Source organism: Convolutriloba macropyga, chromosome 6 (assembly GCF_964194025.1).
Source record: "Convolutriloba macropyga chromosome 6, txConMacr16.3, whole genome shotgun sequence".
NCBI classification, from domain to species: Eukaryota; Metazoa; Xenacoelomorpha; order Acoela; family Convolutidae; genus Convolutriloba; species Convolutriloba macropyga.
In genome coordinates this window covers 14108794-14131096 of record NC_134473.1, presented here as the reverse complement: position 1 = coordinate 14131096, position 22303 = coordinate 14108794, and the positions used below count along the sequence as shown (strand labels likewise).

At 34.2% G+C, this 22303-nt stretch overlaps 1 protein-coding gene across 1 annotated transcript in view; it reads right to left on the bottom strand.

The window, feature by feature from the left end:
• Positions 1 to 22303, bottom strand: part of LOC142341238 (putative receptor-type tyrosine-protein phosphatase mosPTP-1) — a 54740-nt gene that overhangs the window by 15138 nt on the left and 17299 nt on the right. The window contains exons 10-18 of the mRNA XM_075392158.1: positions 21763 to 22153; positions 19262 to 19397; positions 15815 to 15895; positions 14892 to 15137; positions 8412 to 8581; positions 7834 to 7969; positions 7143 to 7394; positions 4608 to 4770; positions 4349 to 4422 (exon numbers count right to left, since the gene is read on the bottom strand). Coding sequence (XP_075248273.1) covers positions 4349 to 4422; positions 4608 to 4770; positions 7143 to 7394; positions 7834 to 7969; positions 8412 to 8581; positions 14892 to 15137; positions 15815 to 15895; positions 19262 to 19397; positions 21763 to 22153 — 1649 coding nt within the window. The remainder of the gene's footprint in view (positions 1 to 4348; positions 4423 to 4607; positions 4771 to 7142; positions 7395 to 7833; positions 7970 to 8411; positions 8582 to 14891; positions 15138 to 15814; positions 15896 to 19261; positions 19398 to 21762; positions 22154 to 22303) is intronic.

Here is a 22303-nt window from a genome sequence, read left to right as displayed (position 1 = left end):
ACCGAACATAACAATTTTGTGCAATGAGCATAATTTCATTAGTTACGTAGACTGGAGGAAAACAAAATTCACATTTTGGTATTGGAAAACAGAAACTGAACGATACTCTAATCTTTTAGTTATATATAATTTTTTGAACAGTGAGCAAATCAATCAATTTTTACGGTTATTCAAACGCAATCGGAATTTAGTTTTCTCGAGTTTATTATCTTTGAAAGTATTTTTTAAAAAATGGTTCTCAAAAGTATTTTGGATAAAAATGATAGAGTTTGAAAATATTAAATTTTTTAAGTTTAATCGAGTGCGAGTGAGAGAAAATATCAGGAATTGTAAATGAATTGAATTAAGTTCCTTGAAAACAGCTTACAATTAATAACTATCAACGTTTTTAAGAGGTACGTCAGATAAGCTTTGAAGCTCTTTTAGGTGACGTCCCTTTTGAAAAACTCATCATTAATATTTTATTTTCCAGAAAATTAAGAACAAGTTAGTTGGTACCTCAATCACTAATCAGCCAAAAATTAAATTAAAAAAAGACTTACTGTCGAAAAGGTAGTTTTTGAAACGTTGATATACTAATTTTTTTAGCTGCTTTGAATTCATTTTTTGATTTCCAATATATGAGGGAAAGAGGTAATTCAATTTGCAAAAGTTATAAGTCTTAGTCAGCCTTAACCGCAGTGAGTTTCCAAGTGCTGCAGTATTAAATTTGACCTGCCTTATTAAACCTTTTTTGATGTTCAGTGTGTGGTATTTACAAGATGGCACGTTTTTAAGATCAATGAAAGAGCAAGGAGGTCTCTTTGCAATTTCTTCAACAGTTTCCTTCAGAAGTTCAAGAAAGTATAAGTCAAAATAGTGAGTATTTTGTGTTTTTTGTAAAAATGTTGAAGGCTATCTGTCCACTTTCGATAGAAGATGGCTCGCAAAATTTTTCGTTGGCACATACCAATTTTTGTTAGTCTCTTTTTGTTTGTGCAGCCATAAATAAACAGACCGTAAGACATCACGGGCTAAGCAAAAACTTTAAAGAACTGTATCATTTTTGAAATTGGATAATTGTCGCGAATTCTATAGAAAACACCGCAGATGCTGTTTAAATTGTTCACAGTTTGTTGAATATGAAAGTCAAAATTCAGTGTTCTATCAAAAAGTTATACCTAAATTTTTTACAGATTCCTGTAGTTCACAATCGGGCAAAATTGAGTTCTAATCAAGCCCTAAATCTTTACCAAAATATATCAACTGCGATTTTCTTAGAATTCACGCAAAGTTTGTTTTCATTGAACCATGATATCGCCTCCGTAATGCTATCTTTAATATTTGTTTCAATATTGTTTCCTCCACAAAGTATGTTGGTATCGTCAGCAAACAATGTGATTTCCGATTTTTGCATATTTGTTGGCAGAGCATTTATAAAAATTAAGAAGAGGAGTGAGCCAAGCAGAGACCCCTGTGGGACACAACTTTTAATGTTTGTTATCTCAGAAGTTTTGGACTGGAAGAAAACATATTGTTGGCGGTTGTCGAGGTAGGACTGAATAAGCTTTTTAAAATGACGTCTAAAACCAAAAAATTTCTAGTTTGTTGAGTAAGAGTGAGTGATTAATGGTATCAAAAGCTTTTGTTATATCAAGGAAAACTGATGCAATAGGGTTTTTGTTATTCATAGACAATCCTATATTTTCAAATATTTCAGCTATGGCATGAATACATGATCTTTTTGAGCGAAAACCAAATTGTCTACAAGAAAAGAGTTTGTTTTTGGAGATGAAGTTAACCATTCTTTTGTAAATATTTATTTCGAAAAATTTGCTAATGGCTGGTAGCAAACTTATTGGTCTATAGTTTTCGGGGGCATCCATGTTCCCTTTTGTATGAAGTACCAATACTTTTGCAATTTTGAAGCACTGCGGAAAAGTATGGCTCTTTATGAACTCATTGAGTATGTCAACTAGCGGTTCAGCTATTACAGGTAAACATAACCGAAAAACCCAAAACCCTGTTAGTGATTTGATCAAAACCACTTGACTTAGAGTTTTCGAAGTTTTTACAATGGACATGACTTCCAGTACGTTTGTACTAAGCATAAAATGATTTGTGGAAACAGTCACTGCGTTAGCAATGCTGTAATTTAGGAAATGGGAGCAATAGTTTCCAGAAGCTTTAGTTTTCTGCTTATATTATTAACGATCTGAGTACATTATTAACGAAAAGAATTTTGACCGTTGAGTTTTTAGATAGCAGCAAAACAAATGATTTTTAAGTTTTTAGGGGTTAAATTACAGAAAGCGGGTAAATTTTGGGGCCACCGACAGTTGTTCCTTGGAGTTTTTTTTATCGAAAACTTACGGCTTGATCACGTTAATTTTGTCCTCCTGGCTCCAAAAAAGAACAAATTTGGAGAAAAACGGATGATATAAAACATGGTTATTTCGCTAATAAGAGTTGTCCTTCACTCCAATTCACGGAGCGTAAAAACTTGAATCCAACATTTTAACGAATTGCTCCAACGGATACTATACCAACCCAAAGGACAGAAATGTTGCGTTTGCCGAGACATACAATAAGCCTATTTTGGCATCGATTTGCATGGCGCAATATCTTAAAACGTTTTTTGCTAACACGTGTTCCCATCTTCATGATCAAAAATTTTTATGTAAGCAACCGCGACGCGACGACAATCTAGATATCTTGTAAAATCTCTCCAGATTCTTGCAAAAAAAAACAGTTTTCTTATACAATCTCGCAAAATAATTGCGAAAGATAATTACCTTGAAATGTCTTACAAGGTGAACGTCTATCTTCTCATGATTTATAGATATCAAAGTGCTATCTTCTTATGATTCTCGCAAGTTAGTTTCGGTTGTACTCTCACTGGATTGTTTTTGAACAATATTTCTAATTTAATGCAATAAAAACGTGACTGGAGAAAGAGTTGCGAGTATTCGAATGATTTTTTTTAATTTACCTAATTAATACTAGACTTTCAAGATAATAAATTCAAATTTTGTTGCCTGAGAACAAAGTTATTTGCCGATTGCCAAAAAGACCATTTCAATAACAAAAATTAGGTCATTATTAATTTTTGTAACTGTACGATTGCTGTTCTGAAAAAAAATTGCTGAAACAGTTGTCTTTAATTTGACAGTATATTATTAAACAAACTCCGGAGAACACAATAAAATCACATTTTTTTCTTAGTTTTTGAGTATTACTCCTGCGTGTAAAGGTATTTGTAAAAATAAATGATCAAATAGGACATCAAAAATTGTCCAAGCATTTCATAAGTCGGGTATTTTCATAATGTATTATGATAAAACGTGAAATCAATATCAAAATTGAGTGACTTTCTCAAAAAATTGAGTAAATTTATATTCAATATCCAATTCAAAGACCAGCTATAGCTACACATGGACACTAGCTCTTTTTCACAACAAATGGAATATTGCAAGGCAAAGATAAAAAAACATTTATTGCTAGTCAACGCAATTGATCGCAGATCTCACTAAAATTAGATGATGTAAATATCGTCAGATTTTTCAATGAGCGGTAATTTTTGGTTTGTGGCGGCGAAACTTCATTTATCACTTGCAAACAACATAACTTCGCCCAATTTTTACGTCCAACAGCATAGTTCTGATTAAACCTAATTATAGTAGATTTCTGGTGAGCCGGAGGTGGAAGACCGGAGGCGGAAGACTTGAGTTGAGTCTTAAATGTGGTAAAAATTACTTGGGTTGAAAAAATTAAATGTGGTAAAAGAAATTTTTAGGTGGCATTACTGTGGATAAAAATTACCCTTAGGAACAACAGTGTTTACAAATTTGATAGCTAAATTCAAGATCCCCTTTCCAATTTGTCTTTAGCTTCAAGTTTAAAAAGCATGAAAAAGTCAGGGTTATATTATTTTCAGCTACGCAAAAAATTTCAATTGTTTCAAAAATTAGTGAAATTTTTGTGAAAAATTAGAAAAACTCTAAATTTCATCTCTCGTTTTATCGACAAACGATAAAATGATATGAAGTTTGAAGGGATCGCGCTATCTTTTCTCTGAACTGCTGAGCAATTGCTTTTTTTGAAAAAGATGTGTTTGGAATCTCAGCAAATTTTTATCAGCTGGTTATATCTCATTATCAATAAATTTTTGTCATTTTTTTGTTTTCTGCGAACTGACATTGTTTTTTTGCAAATAATCCAAGATAACCATTTTCTGGATGATCCGGCAATGTAATCATTTTTTCTGGAACAATTCTGCAAGATAGCATAGAATTCTGCATTTTTTGCAAGAATGTCCCAGAGTATTGCAAGATAACCATTTGTTCTCGACTACGGATGTCCAACTTACGGGTAAAAATGAGGCGTTGATGTATGATGAAGTGTAGCTTGGATTGCTGTGTAGAACAACGCGGCTGTTTTCATCTGAACACAAAAACAGAATGATACACCATAAAGAATAAACACCAAAAAATTAATATAGTTCTGTTTGCTATAACTTCAAGAAACAAATGCAATTGTTGAAAGTTTTTCTTCACTTAGACGGATCGACATTTTTTTAGTTACTTTTCGTTAGCAAAAATAAGTATATCATCGAATTTTGTACTTACAGGGTAAGCATTTATGCCATCTGTTTTTGTTCACATTTTCAGACAAGAGTGCAATCTGTAGACTGTTTCTGTCTGGGTCATCAGAGGATACTGTCGTTTTGTCCTCTGAGCCACTCAAGCTGCTCCGTTGCTTCTTTGGACCACTATTTAGAGATGACAAACACTGTAAAAAATAACTTTTTATCTTATTTTGTATCGAATTCAGAAAAGTTTGACAATGATTAAACACTAAATTCAACACCACTGAAAAAAAATCAATTTTCTTACTTTGACAAAACCCTTTTGACGAAAAAGTAACAATATACATGTTTTATTCGCCATTTTCATGAAAATAGATAGTTCAAGGTCACGACAATTGACACTTTTAGTGCTGCAAGTTTGCTTCAGTACATTTCAAGAACTTGAAATGTATTGTGGAGCTGTCTGTTTACGGCTCGAAGTAGAGCATTGGTGGGGCGTCTTTTTTCCGATAAATTTTCGGAGTGTATTTAAAACAGGATGTGAAAGTCAATACCGCACGTGAAAACTATGTCAAAGGTGTACAGATAGAAGAGCAGAGATAATAGAAAGGGGTCTTTTGTTCATGCTGAGTTTTTGAGAGAAGAGAGGAAAATTAGTTGTAAAAACATGTTTGCTAAGCGGGCAAAATTTTTTTGATCACACGCGCTTTTTCAAAGTTGATTTTTTTTTACTTTTTACATTACTTTTTCAGGTAGTAGGGATTTCCTAAAACCTATTAAAAAGTATAAAGATGTACAATGGGGAGCATTTTTGACCACTTCAATCATATATTAGAGCTCTATTTGCAATCTTGAGCTATTTTATTGTGATTTCGCCGTTTCAGACTCTTTATTAGCGTTTAGGTAGTTTTTCTCATGTTGTTAGAATATTGAAAAAATTTGTTCTATCGAAGCTAATTTCCATATTAGTTTTCATGGCCCTTTGTTTTGTTAATATCAATTTAAAATCGTTTTAGTTGTAGAAAGTAAGCTAAAACAAAAAAAAATTCTGTTTTTGATATTTTTCTGATTACTTTTTCTTGTTTTTGAAGTTTGTTCGATAATTTTCTCCGCCTTTATGACTTGCTGAACAGTTTTCATGTTCAATTGATCTATTAGGGTTTTTTATGGCCATTGTTGCTATGTGAAAACAACTAAAAGCTTGCTAGCACATTTTAAAAAAAATAAACAAACAAATTCTGCGGTTTTCTGTTGTTAGGATTTCTGGCTCATTTAAGTGTTTTAAGTGTGTTTGGGTGCAGTGTGTGTGCTAAGGAAATAAACAGAATTTACTTCTTGAGTTAAGTTAAAAACAGCTATTGAGACTTCGCGCTTCTTAGAAAAATTAATAAAAAACATACCCGGCAGATTGCCGGAAAATAGCCGCCATTGATTCCAATAAGCATGATTGGGATTGAAAGAATAGAAGATATCGAAAAAAAGATTTTTGTACAAAAACATTTTTTAAGTCCGATTTATTTTGATGGAATTTCGTAGTTGAACTTACTTCTGTTTCTTAGAGAGAGGCTACAGGGGCTACTATCAATACCAATAAGCATAAGAGATGGTAACTAAGACTTATAGGAACGACATTCAAATAGCGGGAATCTAAAATTGGGCTTTATGGGTTGATCCCGTTTCTATTTCTGACTTCAGTTTTTTTCTGACTCTGTTCATTTTGAATTGCTTTGCTGAGCAACTGATGTTTAAATTCACTTTTAGCAGAATGAGAGAAGAGAGAAACTAGCCTTGAGAAGTCAAAAAGATTTCACGCAAAATGCTGAAGAAGCGGCAAAATGGTAAAGCGAAAAAAAGTTCGACGAAGTAAAAAAAATAGGAGCGCTATAACAGCCGGCTGAGAAGATGAGGGCGGCTATTAATTATACGGGTTTTGGCCTCTTTGTGTGCTTAGTTTTTTCTCTTTTTTCGCGATGCAACGTTGCTTATTTTCAGCATCCACAATTTTCTTCTTTTTGAACAGAATTATATTTTAGCAGACAATCTAAAATAAACAAATATTTTGAAGTTGCATATAAAAGGTTTCCAAGAATATGATTTGCCCTTTTCCTGATAAATTGTTTCCTCCCTTGAATGTTATGATGAAGTTAAAAAATTTTTATCAAGTAGTGGTTGACTAAAGTTTAGGTTAAATTTTTGTTCGAGTCAAATTCGGAGTCCCATGGAGTTAACTTTTTTCGCTCTAGTTTTAAAGTAGAGGTATAAGAGTTTGATTGAACAAAATTCGCTTTCAAGATTGTGATTTTTTTGTTCACATGCCGCAATTTGAGCTCCGTTGTTACTGTTTTTTCACGTTTTTTGAACGGATTTTTTTCTAAATGCTTTTCTGAGTCAATTCGTAGTCATTTTTGGTTCTAGTACTTTCTTTAGTCAATCAAAAATCTGTGAAATGTCGGTCAAGACTTGTCTTTCTGTTCTTTTATTTATTGTGTAATCGTTTTTCTAAATTTTACGAACCACATTTTGATGGTTAAATGCTTGTAATGTATCCATGGTATAATTGTATACAAATTTATACCTGGAACTCTTTGTTGATTTTGGACAATAAGCAAGACGATTCCTTAGACATGAGGGGTGACAATTGCAGTTTGTCTCTTCTCTCATTTCTGGATTCCACCGTCTTGCCATCTAGGGAGCTGTTCTTCTTTATCCTGCTATCCGAGGATGCGAAAAGGGTATTCATTTGGCACAACTCTGCCACGGATCGTGTAGTGCTTCCCCCACTTTTCACATACTCCTCAAGTGCCTCGTATATTGACAAATACTGCTCCTGGAAAACGTTTTTATGCTACTGATTTGCTTTTACGCGCAGAAGAGAAACTTGATAGACTTTTATAAGAAACCTACTGAAATGTAGTAAATATTGCCAAGATCTTGACATGTTACATGGAGAGAAAAGGCCAAGATACGTACGAAACTTGCTGCTCGTTTCTAAACTCTACAAAAAATTTGTGAAAATTCTTTGTTTTTCTTTTTCATTTTGAAAGATTACGGAAAAGCTTGATCTTCTTGAATTTTCGTTGTTATTAAACATACCGCATCCAATTTCTCTAATGGCATTTTATCCTAACAAAAGTAAGAAAAAAATTCCATTAATTTGACATTTTGGCAACTTTCATCTACTTTAATTGCTCTTTTGGAGAATTAGGAAGAAAACTAATAAAACTGCCCTAAGGAAAAGATAGACGATTGAAAAGAGCCATTGATACCTGGTTCTGGACGAGGAACGGTCTCTGTTTCCTGATGTGCATTATGTAGGCTGCCAGGTTCATGGCATTGGTCTCTTTTAGCATCCGGATCATGGAGTCTATTGCTATGTAGCAGCCTGTTCGACCATATCCAGCACTGAAACAGGGGGAAAGAATCTATACTACAGAATAAGAAAACTCAGACAAACTGTATTAACATTTTTTTAATGTTTGTTATGATGTTTTGCACGAATTTGTTTAGCTAACTTTAAGAGTTTATCGCGGCGCAAATTTGACATGAAATTTAGGTTATTCTCCAAAGGCAACTTTAATAATAGTGTAACAACCCAACTGTAATGTTATCTCTAGCGCCTCATCAAGGCATGCTAACGTTGCGCCAAAGCTCTGAAGAAGTAGCAACTTTGTTAGCTTAATATACCACAGGGTGGGGCGAGGAGTCGAAAGGATTGACAATAAAATGATTGGATCGTGATTTCGGTGAAATATTTGTCGGTATGATTAGAGTATGTTTGATTGAAAAATTAACAAAAAAAAGTTTGTTATGATCAAAAAACAGTCATTTTTTTATTCAGCTCAACCTGCAGTGCACCATGACAGGTCCGAGGAGAGAGGCTGGATCGGACTGTACCCTGGCAACCAGAGAGATCAAAGCGGGCACACTGTCTGGTCTGCAGTGGTCTGGCCACTCTGTAAAGTGGTACTGGGTCACGTGACGTTCACTCGGACCATCCGACAGAGGAGAGGACGTCTGTAACATGGAGAGCAAACACTAGAGAAATGTCTCATTTCTGTAGATCTCTAAAAAGTGGTAATAACTGGCAGGCATGCAAAACGAACTAAGGTCTGATCATGGCTGAATATCGCCCTGATTGGTCGTCTGGCAATGGCTGATTATATTCTGGACAATTCTATGATCATTAACGCACATCTCGACTAGAGTAATGGCACGCAATTTTCTGTGACTGAGGTATGAATTGTTACATCCATAAAAGCTATACATCCAAAAAAGCCATATTTGGTGATATTAAACAATTAGTAAAACATAGCTGGCAGCTTGTCAGAAAATAGCCGCAATAGCTTCGTAGAGTCTCAAAAAAGATTTAAAAAAAGACACCACAAAAATTAATCTTTTCATTGAAGGCTGAGATGTTATATTTTGATTAAGAACCTTTATAATTTATTGCTGCCCCTATTAGGTGATCTCAAATAACCGTCATTTAGAGTTACACACATTCACTCGACCTCATCTCTTTGAATTAAAATAAACAAAAGTCAATTTCAGAGTCAGGAAGTCATTTTTGAGAGTGAGGTAAGTCACTTGTGACCAAAAGTTTGATCACGCGAATGAACAAAAAACGCGCTTAAGCAAAATATGACGTCACGCACGCACTTCAGTTGCAATTGCATGAACGAATGAACAAAAAGCAGATTTGAAGTGGTTGTGATGTCATATGGTCGTAACAAAAATCTTGACGACGAAAAAGAAAACATAGCAGGACAAGTCCTGAAAAACAATTCAAAGAATTGACTGAAAAACTCAGACGTACTCTACCTGACCAGGAGATCATTTGAACAATGTCAGCCAGAACACAAACAAAATCATCAAAAAATCATCAAAAAATGAAACAAAAGAGTCAAAACTAAACAAAAATACACTCATTGCTAAAACTCTTGAAGCTTTTAGGCCTTAACTTTTTCCCTTTGAAAATACCTATTTCAAAAATAAGTTCAAAACCAATTTTTGTTTCTGAAATCGGTCCAGTATTATATCTGCAAGACCTAAAAATATTCAGTGGCCCTTGAAGATCGATTAAATCGAAAATGACCAAAAAATTTTAAAAAGAAATCAATTGCAAATTATAAGAAAAATGTTGCTGAAAATCGCGATAGAAATACCTTCAGAATCATTTCTGTGTCTCTAGAGGCTATCCAGTAACCCAATTCCAAGCTTTAAAAACTCATTGGCTCATAGATCGATAGCCAATAATTTTTAGAAAAAATTTCGAACTTCAAAAAATAGAAATTCATTCTATTAAAATGTTGAAAGCCATTCAATGGCCCCCTAGCAACTGTTTAATAACATACTATCAAACCCTGAATGAGATTGCCTGGCTACTGAGGCAAGAAAAAATAAATAAAATACAAATGTTTTGAAAAAACTTGGAAAAATTGCAAACTTTGTCAAAAATAATCCAAAATTAGAAAAACTAAATTGTTGAAAACAAATCAATTGAAACTAAAAACCATGCAGTCTATTTATCAGAACGTAGAATATGTTCTCTCGGACTTGAGAATGGACGAATATCAAAAACTGACGAAAGCTTTAGGAAACCTCAAAAAAAACTAAAGATATTTATCAAAAAAATGCTAAAATTAGCAAGACACTAAATACCATTCCGTTGTTATTAGAAACTATGCAGTGCCCTATTAACAAAAATCAAAGGAGATTGCCTGGTCCCTGAAGCTGGAAAACTGAAAAAAAAATGACGAAAATTTTCAAAAACCTGAAAAATTTCGAATTTTGTCAAAAAAATTTGCGATATTCAAAAGTCGAAACCTATTCAATGGCAACTTAAAATTTTTCAGTAACTTATCATTCAACCCCTGATGAGGTTTGATGGCCCCTGGAACTCAAACATCTTGGATAATGACAACAAATTTCAAAAAATATGAAAAGAAATTGCAAGTTTCGTCAAAAAATGCTAAATTTCATGATGGCAAAATGTTGAAAACCATTCCATTACCACTAGAAACTAAGCAGTAATCTATCTTCAGACATTTTATCAAACCCTAGAGCAGGCTTCTTGACAAAAAGGGCTAAAAAACTCTAAAAATGACAAAAATTTTCAAAAAACCTGAAAAAAATTGCAAAAATTAGTATAATTTTGCGTGTTTGTATTTGTCGTACCAAAACATATAGCTCATAAAAGGGTCATAACAGACAATTCTGTCTCGCAAAAGGCCTTCATCAACTTTTAAAAACTTCAACTTCTGACTAATCAAACAAAAAACTCAAAAAAACACAAAAAAAACATCAAAATTGCACCATTTTGAGCCCAGAAACTCCTAAAAATGACCTTCTAACCTTGAATTAAGGCCATCCCAGCAGCATCACCACTATAAGCACTTGAAGGACTACTAAAGCCCACTTTGGGCGTCTAATGAAACTTAATGCCCGCTGGGCTTTACCTGTTTATCCCGTTTTGAAAGATCAATGTCATTGAAAAATGTGTGACCACATCTTGAAAAAAAAACGCAGCGCACCAAAACAATTCAAATTCTTTGAAATGTAATAAACATAGCAGGACAAGTCCTGAAGTACAATTCAAAGAGTTTTCATTGAATAAAGAGAAAACTAGACTTAGAACGGACAATGAATGGATTGGGGAAACCGTTTAGAAAAAAATTCAATCCAAAAAATCGAAAAAACAGTAAAAAATCAAAGTGAAATTGCCGCATGTGAACAGAAAACCACTAGCGAGAAAGCGAATTTTTGTTCAAACACCGTTTTCTCACTCTATTTAAAATTAGAGCAAAAAACTTTCACGCCGCAAAACCACTCGCTTTTTCTCTCTACTTCCTGTTTCAGTGTGACCAAAATGACTACTCCAATTTGACATAAAAAATAATGAAAATGTGTGAACAGATCTTTAAAAAAAGACAGCGCCCCAATACAATTTAAATTCTTTGAATTTTAAAAAACCAAGAGAAGGCCAATAATAGCCCCAGCTATCGCTGTGCGGCTATTAATAAGTTAATCATGGTGTTCAAGGTCGAAACATTTGCTCTCAAACGTTTGGTCAGGGATTGATTCTGATAGTCGGTAATTTAAACTTAGGGAGCTTCTCATCATTATGTTAGGGGGACAAAATGCAGTGCGGCAAAAACGGTAGAATTATTAAAGTTGGAGAAAATTAAAGTATTAAAGTTCTGTTCACGTGTAGAAGTATTAAACCACTGAACATTTCCATTAGTTCCAGGCGACGGGGGGAAGGGCGTTGAGTGGGGTCAATTCCTGAGAGCCACCCCACATGCCATAGATTTATGTCTACTCAACAGATTTGGTAAATCGAACTTTATAAGACCAATAAAAGAAAACATTTTTGAGATGAAAACATATTTTAGCGCGAATTGGAGAAAAACTAGATGTGAAAATCAACTGATTGTAGCCAACATAATAAATAAAAACCTATTTCAAAAAGTTTCAAAAATTTTTTTTTCTAAAAAACATATATAGTGTTAATAACATTTTAGTTGCAGAGATTTATTCGTAACAGTCGTTTAATTAATTGCGTGCGCTTTTGTGACCTTGCTTGAAAAGATTTACTGTTACTTCACACCACCTTAATATTACAGGCGTTACAGGTCGCTGAGAGAATGAGAGGTTCTTTCTCATTATAGCCCCCACCCCAGCTTGGTGGTCAGATAATCTATAGCCCCCTCCCCTCAATTGCAACTGACTCTGATTATTAAGAAATGAAAAGTCACATAGAAAAAGCGAGCTGTAAGTTGGGATCGTCAAGATGAACAGATATGCTGTTTTCATTTTTGCAGCGTACAAAAAATTATTACGCAAAAAACAAGCGTCAGATTATGAAACAGAAAACAAAAAATAACGCTCAAGGGTTTGACGAATTGCTCTCAAATGATAAGCGAACGGTTGGCTCTGTCAGCTGGCTTTGGATTAGGGGAGCCAGCTTTAACTTAATTGAAGGGGTGTGGGCTGAGCGCGGCAGGGGAAAGAGTCCGGCGGTACAGCGCTCTGGGTCACGTGTGGAACAATTTACAAGGGGCGAAAAATAGGAGGGGCTGATGTGAACAAAGGCTGAAGTGGAAATAGATGTGGGGGGGGGGGGGGGGGGGGGGGGCTTGAAGAGAGCCTGAAACTAATGTCCTCCGGGCGTTACCTGTTTATTCGTTTTTGGGGAGAAAAAGTCAAAAGAGTCAGACAACAAATTACTTGAGCAAAAAAATGCATGAAAGCCAACAGACTAAAATTATTGACAAAGTAATATTAGCGATGAGTGAGACCAAAGCGATGACAAAATAATTCAACATAAAATTTTACAAAAGTAAACATTAAAATTTTGCAAATCAAAAGCAACCATCTCATTTGGAGAGAAAATTTTATATTCCACCAAACTAGTAAAAGACTGGTAGCGCATATGAATTAAACAAAAACATTTTTTAAACGATGTTCCAGCTGGATTAATCGGAATAGGAGTTCTAGTAAGAGTTGAGGCGGTAACTGAGTTTCCGCAACTATATTGACCGCGAGATTTCAACAAATATTAAACAAAGATGGACGGTAGGTACCTACATTTTTCGAGATTATGATCTACTGCATGTTTTTCGAGATCATGGTCTACTGCAACAGTGGGTGGGGGGGGGGGGGGGGGTAACGGTGGGTCTTTGGCTGCATGGAGCCCTCACGGCCTGAGCGATGTGCAGGGGTGGCGATTGAGGGAAGGGGCGAAGAGGGGGGGTTGTTGATGTGGGGCGGGGGGGAGTGGGAGTGGGTGGGGTCAACCTCTAAGAACCGCCCTTCACACAATAAGTATAAGTCTCCAAACAGTTTTTGTGAATAGCATATCTAGAGACTAGTGAGCTGTAAGGCTCTAAGAGCACTTAATACCCGCTGGGCGTTATCTGTTTATCCTATTTCGGAGGATGAAAAGTCAAATGCGTCAGACCAAAAATCGGTAAAACAAAATTTTGCATTAAAAAAGACCAACAGGATTAATACAATTGCTGCAAACTTCGCTTAAGAGCAATTTAAAAAGTGTTTTGATGTTAGAGACAAATCTATTAGAGCGAAATGCATGCTTTAATTTTATTAAACTTCCGATGCTTTGTTCAAACTCTTTCTTGATGCAAAAAGATTATTGTTGAAATTTGAGGGGTCATTTTGTTTTAATAATTAATAAGATTAAAAACCCAACTTCTCATCACATTATGAAAATTCAAACCCCAAATAAAGTCTGTGACGCTTCGTTACAGTTGCCGGTACGCAAAATTTTACTGAGATAAAAAATTATCATTTTTTTCAGTTTCATTTTGTGGATGATTTTTGGTGAATGCAGTCAAGTTGCTGCATCAAAAGACCAACGTCAAAAAACGGTTTTTCATATGAAATTCTACTCCAAAAGCTAATTGAAGAAAAACGGTCAATTCGGCAAAAACAATCACATACAAAATTTTTAAATCTTTTATTTGCAAATAGTAATAATATCGCAAAGAAAGAGCTTAAATGCCATTTGTCTTTTAATAATTTTGATAAACGACTGGCGACGTACTGGAAACCGTACTAGATGGTAATGATAGTCTGGAAAAGGTGAAAACATGGTTTAAAGCTGGTTGACATTATTTTAAATTGAATGCATCGATAGCGTTGAATGTTGCTGATGCTATGCGTTGATAATCGATCTTCAATCCAAATCTCCGGAGTTTTTAATGAAAGTCGACGCTAAAAACAAGTGAATGTTGATTGCTTATTTTTCTTTTCAGAAAATTTTCACATAATTGTTTTCTCAATGATGAGTTGTGAAAGCGGTGTCGAGAGTAAATTGTGCTATTCAAAACGAAATTTCAATAGTTCGTTTATGTTTTTTTTCTGTTTGTAAAAATTTTTATGCTTATCATGTATCCATGATAAGCATAAAAATTTTTATTCCATGATCGTTCACATTGTGAATTCCATGGTCAGCAACCTTATGTTATGTTTGTATATAAAATTGATGTCTGACTAAAAGTTTTTCAGCACGAAATTTTCAGAAACCTTGCGTCATTTTTAGAAATTAACAACGCGGGAAATCTTGTCTGTTTCGCGACATTAACTTGTTGGTCTGATTTTTGCTTAATTGCAAATGTTTGATGTTTTTGACGAGATGTTTTTTTGACGAATTCCACAATAGCAAGTTTGTTGCTCGTCAAACAATTTGCTGTGGGTTTGGTTCTAAAACTAATAGATTGGGGTAGAGTTTTGTCAGTTTCCTGCGCTAACAAGAAGCTGCACCATCACAACTAGAAAATATCAGAAGGGTGCTTGGGCTCGTAACCTGTTCCCGGGTCATCCTGTTGGGCGATGAAAATGGGGAGGGCGATCTGTTCTCTGAAGTGGGACTTCCCACTTTGAATCCGACAGCAGATGATGACGAGGAGGATGCTGCAGATGAAGAGGACGTCAGTTTGAATCTCCTGACAGTGAAAAACGCCCTTTTGTCCTCTGATACCCTGGTCACCCTCACATTGCCCATCAAGGAAGAGGGCACATGTCCATCAGGCCAGTATTTCTCACTTTTCATCTAAAGAAGTATGAAAAAACTTTGTGAAACTGTGTGGGGAAACGACGAGTTCGCTTTCATAACAAAAACGTGACTTTAGATTGCAGTTAATGTTGATTTTTGGCTTTTTAAAGCCTCCATATTTCAGAAATTTTTTATTTTTCAGCCAAATGAGCAAAATGAAAAATTTTGTGAAACTTGAGAGGATTGAACAAAAAGGTTGCCATTTGAATAATGTAACTATGTTTATTGTATCTCTTTTTAGTATAACGAAACTTGGCACCTGGTTTAGACGTTGAAGAATTTGATATATTGACCCTTTCACTTGACCTTGCTAGATATTTTAAAGAGAACTCGTTTCTTGAAGCACATGCGAATAGCTTCCAAAAAGTTCATTCATTAAGATTAATTAATTATCTTCGGGGATCTGATTTCAGATAAATTAGTCTATAAAATTCAAAGCTTTTGTTTCAAAAAAGAAAACCATTCGAAATTTGTTATCCGAAATTCTTTTGCTGGAAAAGTGGAACCATTCGAAAATTTTAAACCACTCAATGTTTCATATCTAAAAGCTTTTCTTGAAAAATGTAATTTCGACATTTTTTATTTTACCAATATAGTCCATTGACAGGCAGATAGATATTCATGAGTACTCTATGTGTACGAAAGACGACAGGTGAATTGATTGGATGTCTAACCCTTCCATTCTCCTGCAGCCTGGTGAGCATGATGACTACCCTCACTTGTAACTTCCAAATCATGCACCACCATTCTGCGACCTAAAATAAAGTCAAATTATCACTAAGACGCAAGCGGTTATGCTTTCCTAGAAGACCTCCTTGCAAAACTTGTTGTTTATAAAGAAATTGACCAATAGTTTGTTAAGTGGCGTTTTATCATGAAGGTCATATATATAGCGGACACCAAAATCAACAAAAAACTTTATATCGATTTCAATTTTTACTTCGATTATTGTTCCGACCCCCACTTTAGTGGGGAGGGAGGAACTATATACTCACCTGGGTTTTTTTGTTCAGTAAATTTTGGCCGATCGATATATTCAACGTACAGAATTGTGAGTGGTATCATTAAAAAGCCTGTCCAGCGGAATTAAAAAGATTTTTCCGATTTTCGTTTTTTACGGAATTAAAAAGATTTTTCCGATTTTCGTTTTTTACAGGGAGTTATTGAGGTTTAAAGTTTTGTGAACATTGGACTGCTTTGGTTCACATTTTCAGTAATTGTTGCTAAATTTGGCACAATTTCGCTAATATAATTCAAAATAAGTTGAAATTTTTAACGGCAGAGTGTTGTTGTTACCGTTAGGGATAAAAGAGCGTTGCTGAATTGTTTGATTGAAGTTTTTTATGGCTAAAATTTTTGATAAATTTTTCAAAATTCAAACTTTTTCATCAAAAATGGCACAAAATATGTTTTTTGGTCCACTTCGTAAAATTTGCCAGACTTAGTGACCTAGAAACCTTGACACAGAAACCCTAATCTCAAAATAGCGCTAGTTGCAATTAGGCGCCGCATGAAAGTCTTCTGGAAATAAAACTTTGCCGTGGGCGCAATACAAAATCAGGGAGAGGTTCGATAACATCATGGATTTCTAGAATCAGAGACTTTTTGGTTTTTATTTTGATGCTGCCTTTTTTCAAAATAATTTGCTTTCGTTTTCTTAAGTTATTTACTGACATTATTTTTTATTCACGGCTCCGTTAATGAGAGCTCCAATTTACTTAATTTCGAGGCCAAATATAGATAACTATTGTTTCCAGAGAAACCAAAGGGTTTTTATGGCTTTGAGGAAGAGTTTTAGTAAAATTTAACTGAATTCTTGTCTTTTGCCTTCAATTGTTATTCTTTCGGCAGTCTAATTTTTAAGTTTAACCACTTGAAAACCTATTTTTTTTTCTTTAAGGGGTGCAGTTGAACGTTTTCTATTCATTTGGTTGTTACCTAATGTCTCTTATGTTATTGAATGTATTTGTTTTAGGGAAATTTCTTTGATTTTTTGAACTTGTCCATTTTTTTTTATTTTAGTCAATATTTTGGTTTTTCTCAGTAGTTACAGGTCAACCTTTCCTCCATATAGAAGACAAACTGATTTTAAGGGCGATTGTTTTAACAGAAGGTTTTCTTGCTTTTGGTACTACAAGTTATTATACAAAATTTTCTGATTTTGGTGCATAATTGCCGATTTTTGCTGTTGTTTTTGTTTCTTTTGAAAATTGTCACATTATTCAATAATCTAACTGAAAAAAACTTAACAACATTTGAAAATGAACATATTTTTTGTTTTCCTAACATATGGTTTGAAGGGCTGCGACACCGTTCTCTTGCAGAATTTAGTAGAGTTTTTTATTTTTGCACTTTGTTTGTTGTTTATTTTTGTTGTCATATGCCAAATATTGTGTAATTAAAGGTCTCAGTGTCCAACTACAGATTAAAAAATGAACTTTATAACTGATATCCGTAAATAGCTTATGGTTGTTTTGATTTTCGAATACAAAAAAGAGTAAAAGTATTCTTCCACTTTTTGTTGTGATTTGCGTTTCTTTTTCGTATTTTACAATGTTGTATCATTTCCGTAAATTAGCTTCATTATTTAGAGCTCTTTTAAATGTTTTGTCAAATCAAACAATAATTTTTCTGTTATTTAAACGTTTCAAATGATGTCTTCAGGGCTTAGACAATTTGTTTCAGAAAAATTTTGTGAAGTTTAGAAACTTTTCATTTTTTGTGGTTGTTTTTGTTGTCATTTTGTAAAAGTTGTTTTAAAAAAGACGTTATAGTGGACAAAGGAGACGCAAAATATGATGTTATAATCTTGAGGCTAATATCTTATAAATTTAATGGCTTCAAAACTGTGGTTTCGTAAAGTTGTTTGTGAAACTTATTAGTTCACCTTGTATTTAATGTTATTTTATAGTCTTATGAATTAGTCTCATTAAAAACAGCCGGAATTAATATTCCGAAAAGTTGCAAGATAAACTGTCTACTCTTTTAGTCGAACGCTTTTGTTGGCTATTGATTTTGTAAAAATTTGTTTATAATAAAAAAGAGATAGATTTTTGAGATCTGCCAATTTTATTTCTGTTAAATTGTAGCTAACCATCTCTATATACAATTCACATCATTTATCTATTGAAATACAATTTGCTCTTCATAACGGTTTTTGTTTTCCTCGAATGGTCTTTCTTCTTAGAACAACCAGTTTTCATAAAACCAATTTTCGTGACTTTTGCCTATTTGTATTTTTTTGGAGGATTTGTTTTCTTTTCACAGTATCACAATAATGGGCGTCATTTGATTTACAAATATTGTCAACTGTAGAAATTGACAACAACAATTTTTATTGTTTTTAGTGATCAGCTTAACAATTAATTGATTGAGGGGACATCGTTTTCGTGCATAATTTTTCGTGCAAATTTTTCGTTTTTGCGTGTATTTGTCGTTCTTTTTGTAGTTTTATGACATATCGTGAATGGCTTCAGTCGCTCTGTTTTGAGGTATAAAAGACTCTCTCAATGATTTCATTTGATGCGTATTATTTCTAATCAGTTCGAATTTAATTCTTTTTTTTGAAAAATGCATTGTTTGATTAAACTTTGCCCCTTTTGCTCATTTCTAGTCGACTTGTTGCCAAATCGCATTGAAAAAAAGTCCCATATTTTGTTCCAAAAAAGTACCGGTTAATCTTCTTAGTTTAATATTCACATGATGCCATTTTGATTTGGTTATTAGTGGTTTTCAAAAAGTGGACAAGGAGCCTTGGTCGTAATTATTATTTGTAACTGTTTGATTTTTATTGCCGTCTTTTCTGATAGTCATTTTATGGTAGCCACAGGTCTCATAGGCCCTCTAGAGTAGATTTTTTTATTCTTTTGGTAAATTATTGAACGATATGTTGATATGTTAATTGTTTTATCTCTTCCTCATTTGGTAGACAATTAAGTGAAAAGTGTAGATGAGCGGGGTCGGAACTTAATGCGCTAACGCATATTACGGAGCCGCCTTGTTACATATATATTGCCCGAGAAGCATCAAAAGCCTTTGTTGGTGAAAGTACTGACTCCCTTTCGATTTTATTCTGTGTCCCGGAATCGAATTTTAAGTCTAAAGCAATCAATTGTACGTACCTGATGTTCTTTAGGTGCAGATGTGGCGACATAAGCCCTTTTTCGGTGGAAGCCGTCAATGAAGTTCCAGTCTATGCTGCTTCCTGCTGGTGTCACTTCACCAGTTGGACTCAAGTCTCCGCCCGTCTTCAGAGAACTGTAAATAGATACTAGTTACTAATACATGAGAAAAGTATTACAAGCAATACACCCAATGCCAAAGTACCCAATAAGCCATCACACCAAAATTTATTCCCTTTGATTTTTTAGCTCAATAATCTGATTACAAATTAGCAGTCGGTATTAAACAGACATGTTTTTATCAAACTGAAAGGATAATCGAATCTCATGTTTGATTCTGATAGTTTCAAATCAAGTCCCACGGCCCGCAAGTCTTGGCCAAATGCGCTAATCTTACATTTAAAACCTGATAAAAAATACTTCAATGCATTCTAACTTATCACACGTAGGTAATATTATGCTAAACAATCGTTTTGGTTGGTTCATCATTAAGATAAATTGTTGGGTATATTTTCGGTAATCTTCACAATGGGTATTTGACCCTGACACACAGTAAAACACCGTTCTAGCAACAAAAGTAAAGGCAAGACTCAAAAATCATGACTAAATTATGAAAACACAAAGTTTTGAAACCCATAAAAGCGAGCTATTAACAGAAAAATTGCAAACTTGAAATACAATTAAACGTCAATAGACCGGTTTTAAATGGTGCAATGTGAAAAGAGAACAATAAAACAATCAAAATTGACAAAAATCAAAAACAATATCGCATACTTTTTAGGAGAACTCATTGTCATAAAAGTCAAAAAAAAACATTGATTGAGAACCAAAATCTGTAGAGAATAATGTTTGCTTCGCATGAAAGTGTATCTGTCCTGTAAATAGACAGTGAAAATTTTTCATTTAAAGTAAAATTTTTATTAAAAATGAATTCAAAGCCAATAAATCCGTGAGCTATTAACTGAAGACATTGTTAAGTTCCCTTATACCTCCAGATGAAACCTGTCACTAATCAGAAAATGTCATAATACTACAGAGACAGCATCAAAAACAGAAAAAATGGGAAAAAAATAAATAAAATTGTAAGAAAAATAAATGTCCAAGCAATTAAAATCGTATCTCACTTGATGAAACATTGTTATAGGTTACATTGAGCTTCCACTCAACGTCAATGAGACATTTTTGTAGTTTGATATTGCGACAAAGTATCGAAAAAGATCAAAAACAACAGGCAAAAATCGAAAAAAAAACAAACGAAAATTCGTATGATGGAAGTCATAAAGTCATAAGATTGGGCTACAAATTACTAGAAACAATATTGAAAAAAAGATAACGCTAAAAGTTTACTGACTTTTTCTTCAAACAAATAAAAGAAAGTGCTTTTTAACACCAACCCAATTGACAAAATACTTTTTTTTTGCCAAAAAATGATGAAAGCATTAGCTAAGGATGCAGAAGAATACATTTTGCCGGAGCCAAGAAAACTATGAGTCTGTCATTGAAACTAGAATCATGGTTGAATTGGCCTTATCTTAACGTAAATGGAATCTATCAACAATTGAATCTCTAAATGAAAACAGGCTGGAAAAAATTGCTAAAAGATTTTTAAAAGGAGAGGACCCACTGCAATACAAATTCTTTTTTCATTTTAAAAAATCTACAATCAGATCAAAAACTGTGGCTGCGCATCATTCATAATTTGAAAAATTATAGAACAGTTGATAGTTTGGCAAAAAAAATAATTTTGTTATATAAAAAATAAATGATGCATATTGGATAAAAATCGATATAAATTATCGGAAGGCCAGCAATATTTTAGGTTCATAACACTTTCTCTTGAAGCGAAGAAAAAATTAGCCCAGCAATGAGTAAACGAAGATTGGATATCAATAATTGCGTAGATAATTACAAAGTTCGATAGAGTCGCATATTTGTTGCTTTTTCACGAAAAAAAAAAGAAATAAAAAAATGCCAAACTATCAAAACTATACCAACTAGTCTAGCAAAGAAAATCGGATCAAACAATTCCGCAAAACTTCTCTAATTTCAAAGGTAAAACCAGTGTGAGCAAAACATTTGAACAATACAACGCAAGTGAGGCTAACGTTCACAAAAATGTAAACCTCCGTAATTCCTCGGAAACAATCTTTTTACTTCGATATTCTCAGATTGACAAGCTTCCTAATGATACCATTCACAACAAAGAATATATTGATCGGCCGAAATTGATTGAACAAAAAAGATATAAAAAACAGTTGAGCATATACCCCCCCCCCCCCCCCCCTTGTAAATTCTTCTTTTAAATACGAACGTTACAAAGGAAATTAATGAGATTAACAGCAATATAAAATCATAATACAAAACTGTGCAAAGACAAAATTAGATTGCGCAAATTGCAGTCGATTGCTGTTTTGAGCTCAGGTTCTAAAAAATGAAACAAAAATAATTCCCACGTTACTTTTTAAAAACTGTTTGCCGAATTATAGTGTGTAATAGCCTACCTGTATTGCCGCTGCATGTCCATTTTTTCACTCTTTCCGCTGGGAGAAGAACTCAGAAAGGGTCTTAATGTAAGGCTCTTTGTTTTCGCTATCGATGATGATGGACTGCTTTCTGAAGACCGCCAGGAAACACCCAACTTTGTGCCTCCTTTTTTGGACTTTTTTCCGGCTGGTGTGGTCGGCACTTGTTGATACACGTACAAACCGCTTTTGTCGTCACCTGGGTTCGAACCTGGTTTCTCGGGCGTTTTGGTTGTTTCGGTGGTAGCATTGGTGTTTGCTGAGTGCTTCTGGATATATCGGAACTCTTCTTGAACTGCAGAGCCTCGTTTCATGGAGGAGAACTTGTTTGTGAAATGGGTTGCAGCCACTGATTTGTTCATCAGTTCCACTTGAAAACAACAAAATTGCTATTTATTCTGTTTCGGCATAAAATGCTGCTTATAACAACCCCCCCCCCCCCCCCGTGAAAAATTGTGCGGTATTGCATAGCATATTACCAAGTAAATTGGCACGTGTGATTAGGGGTAAACTTTTTGTG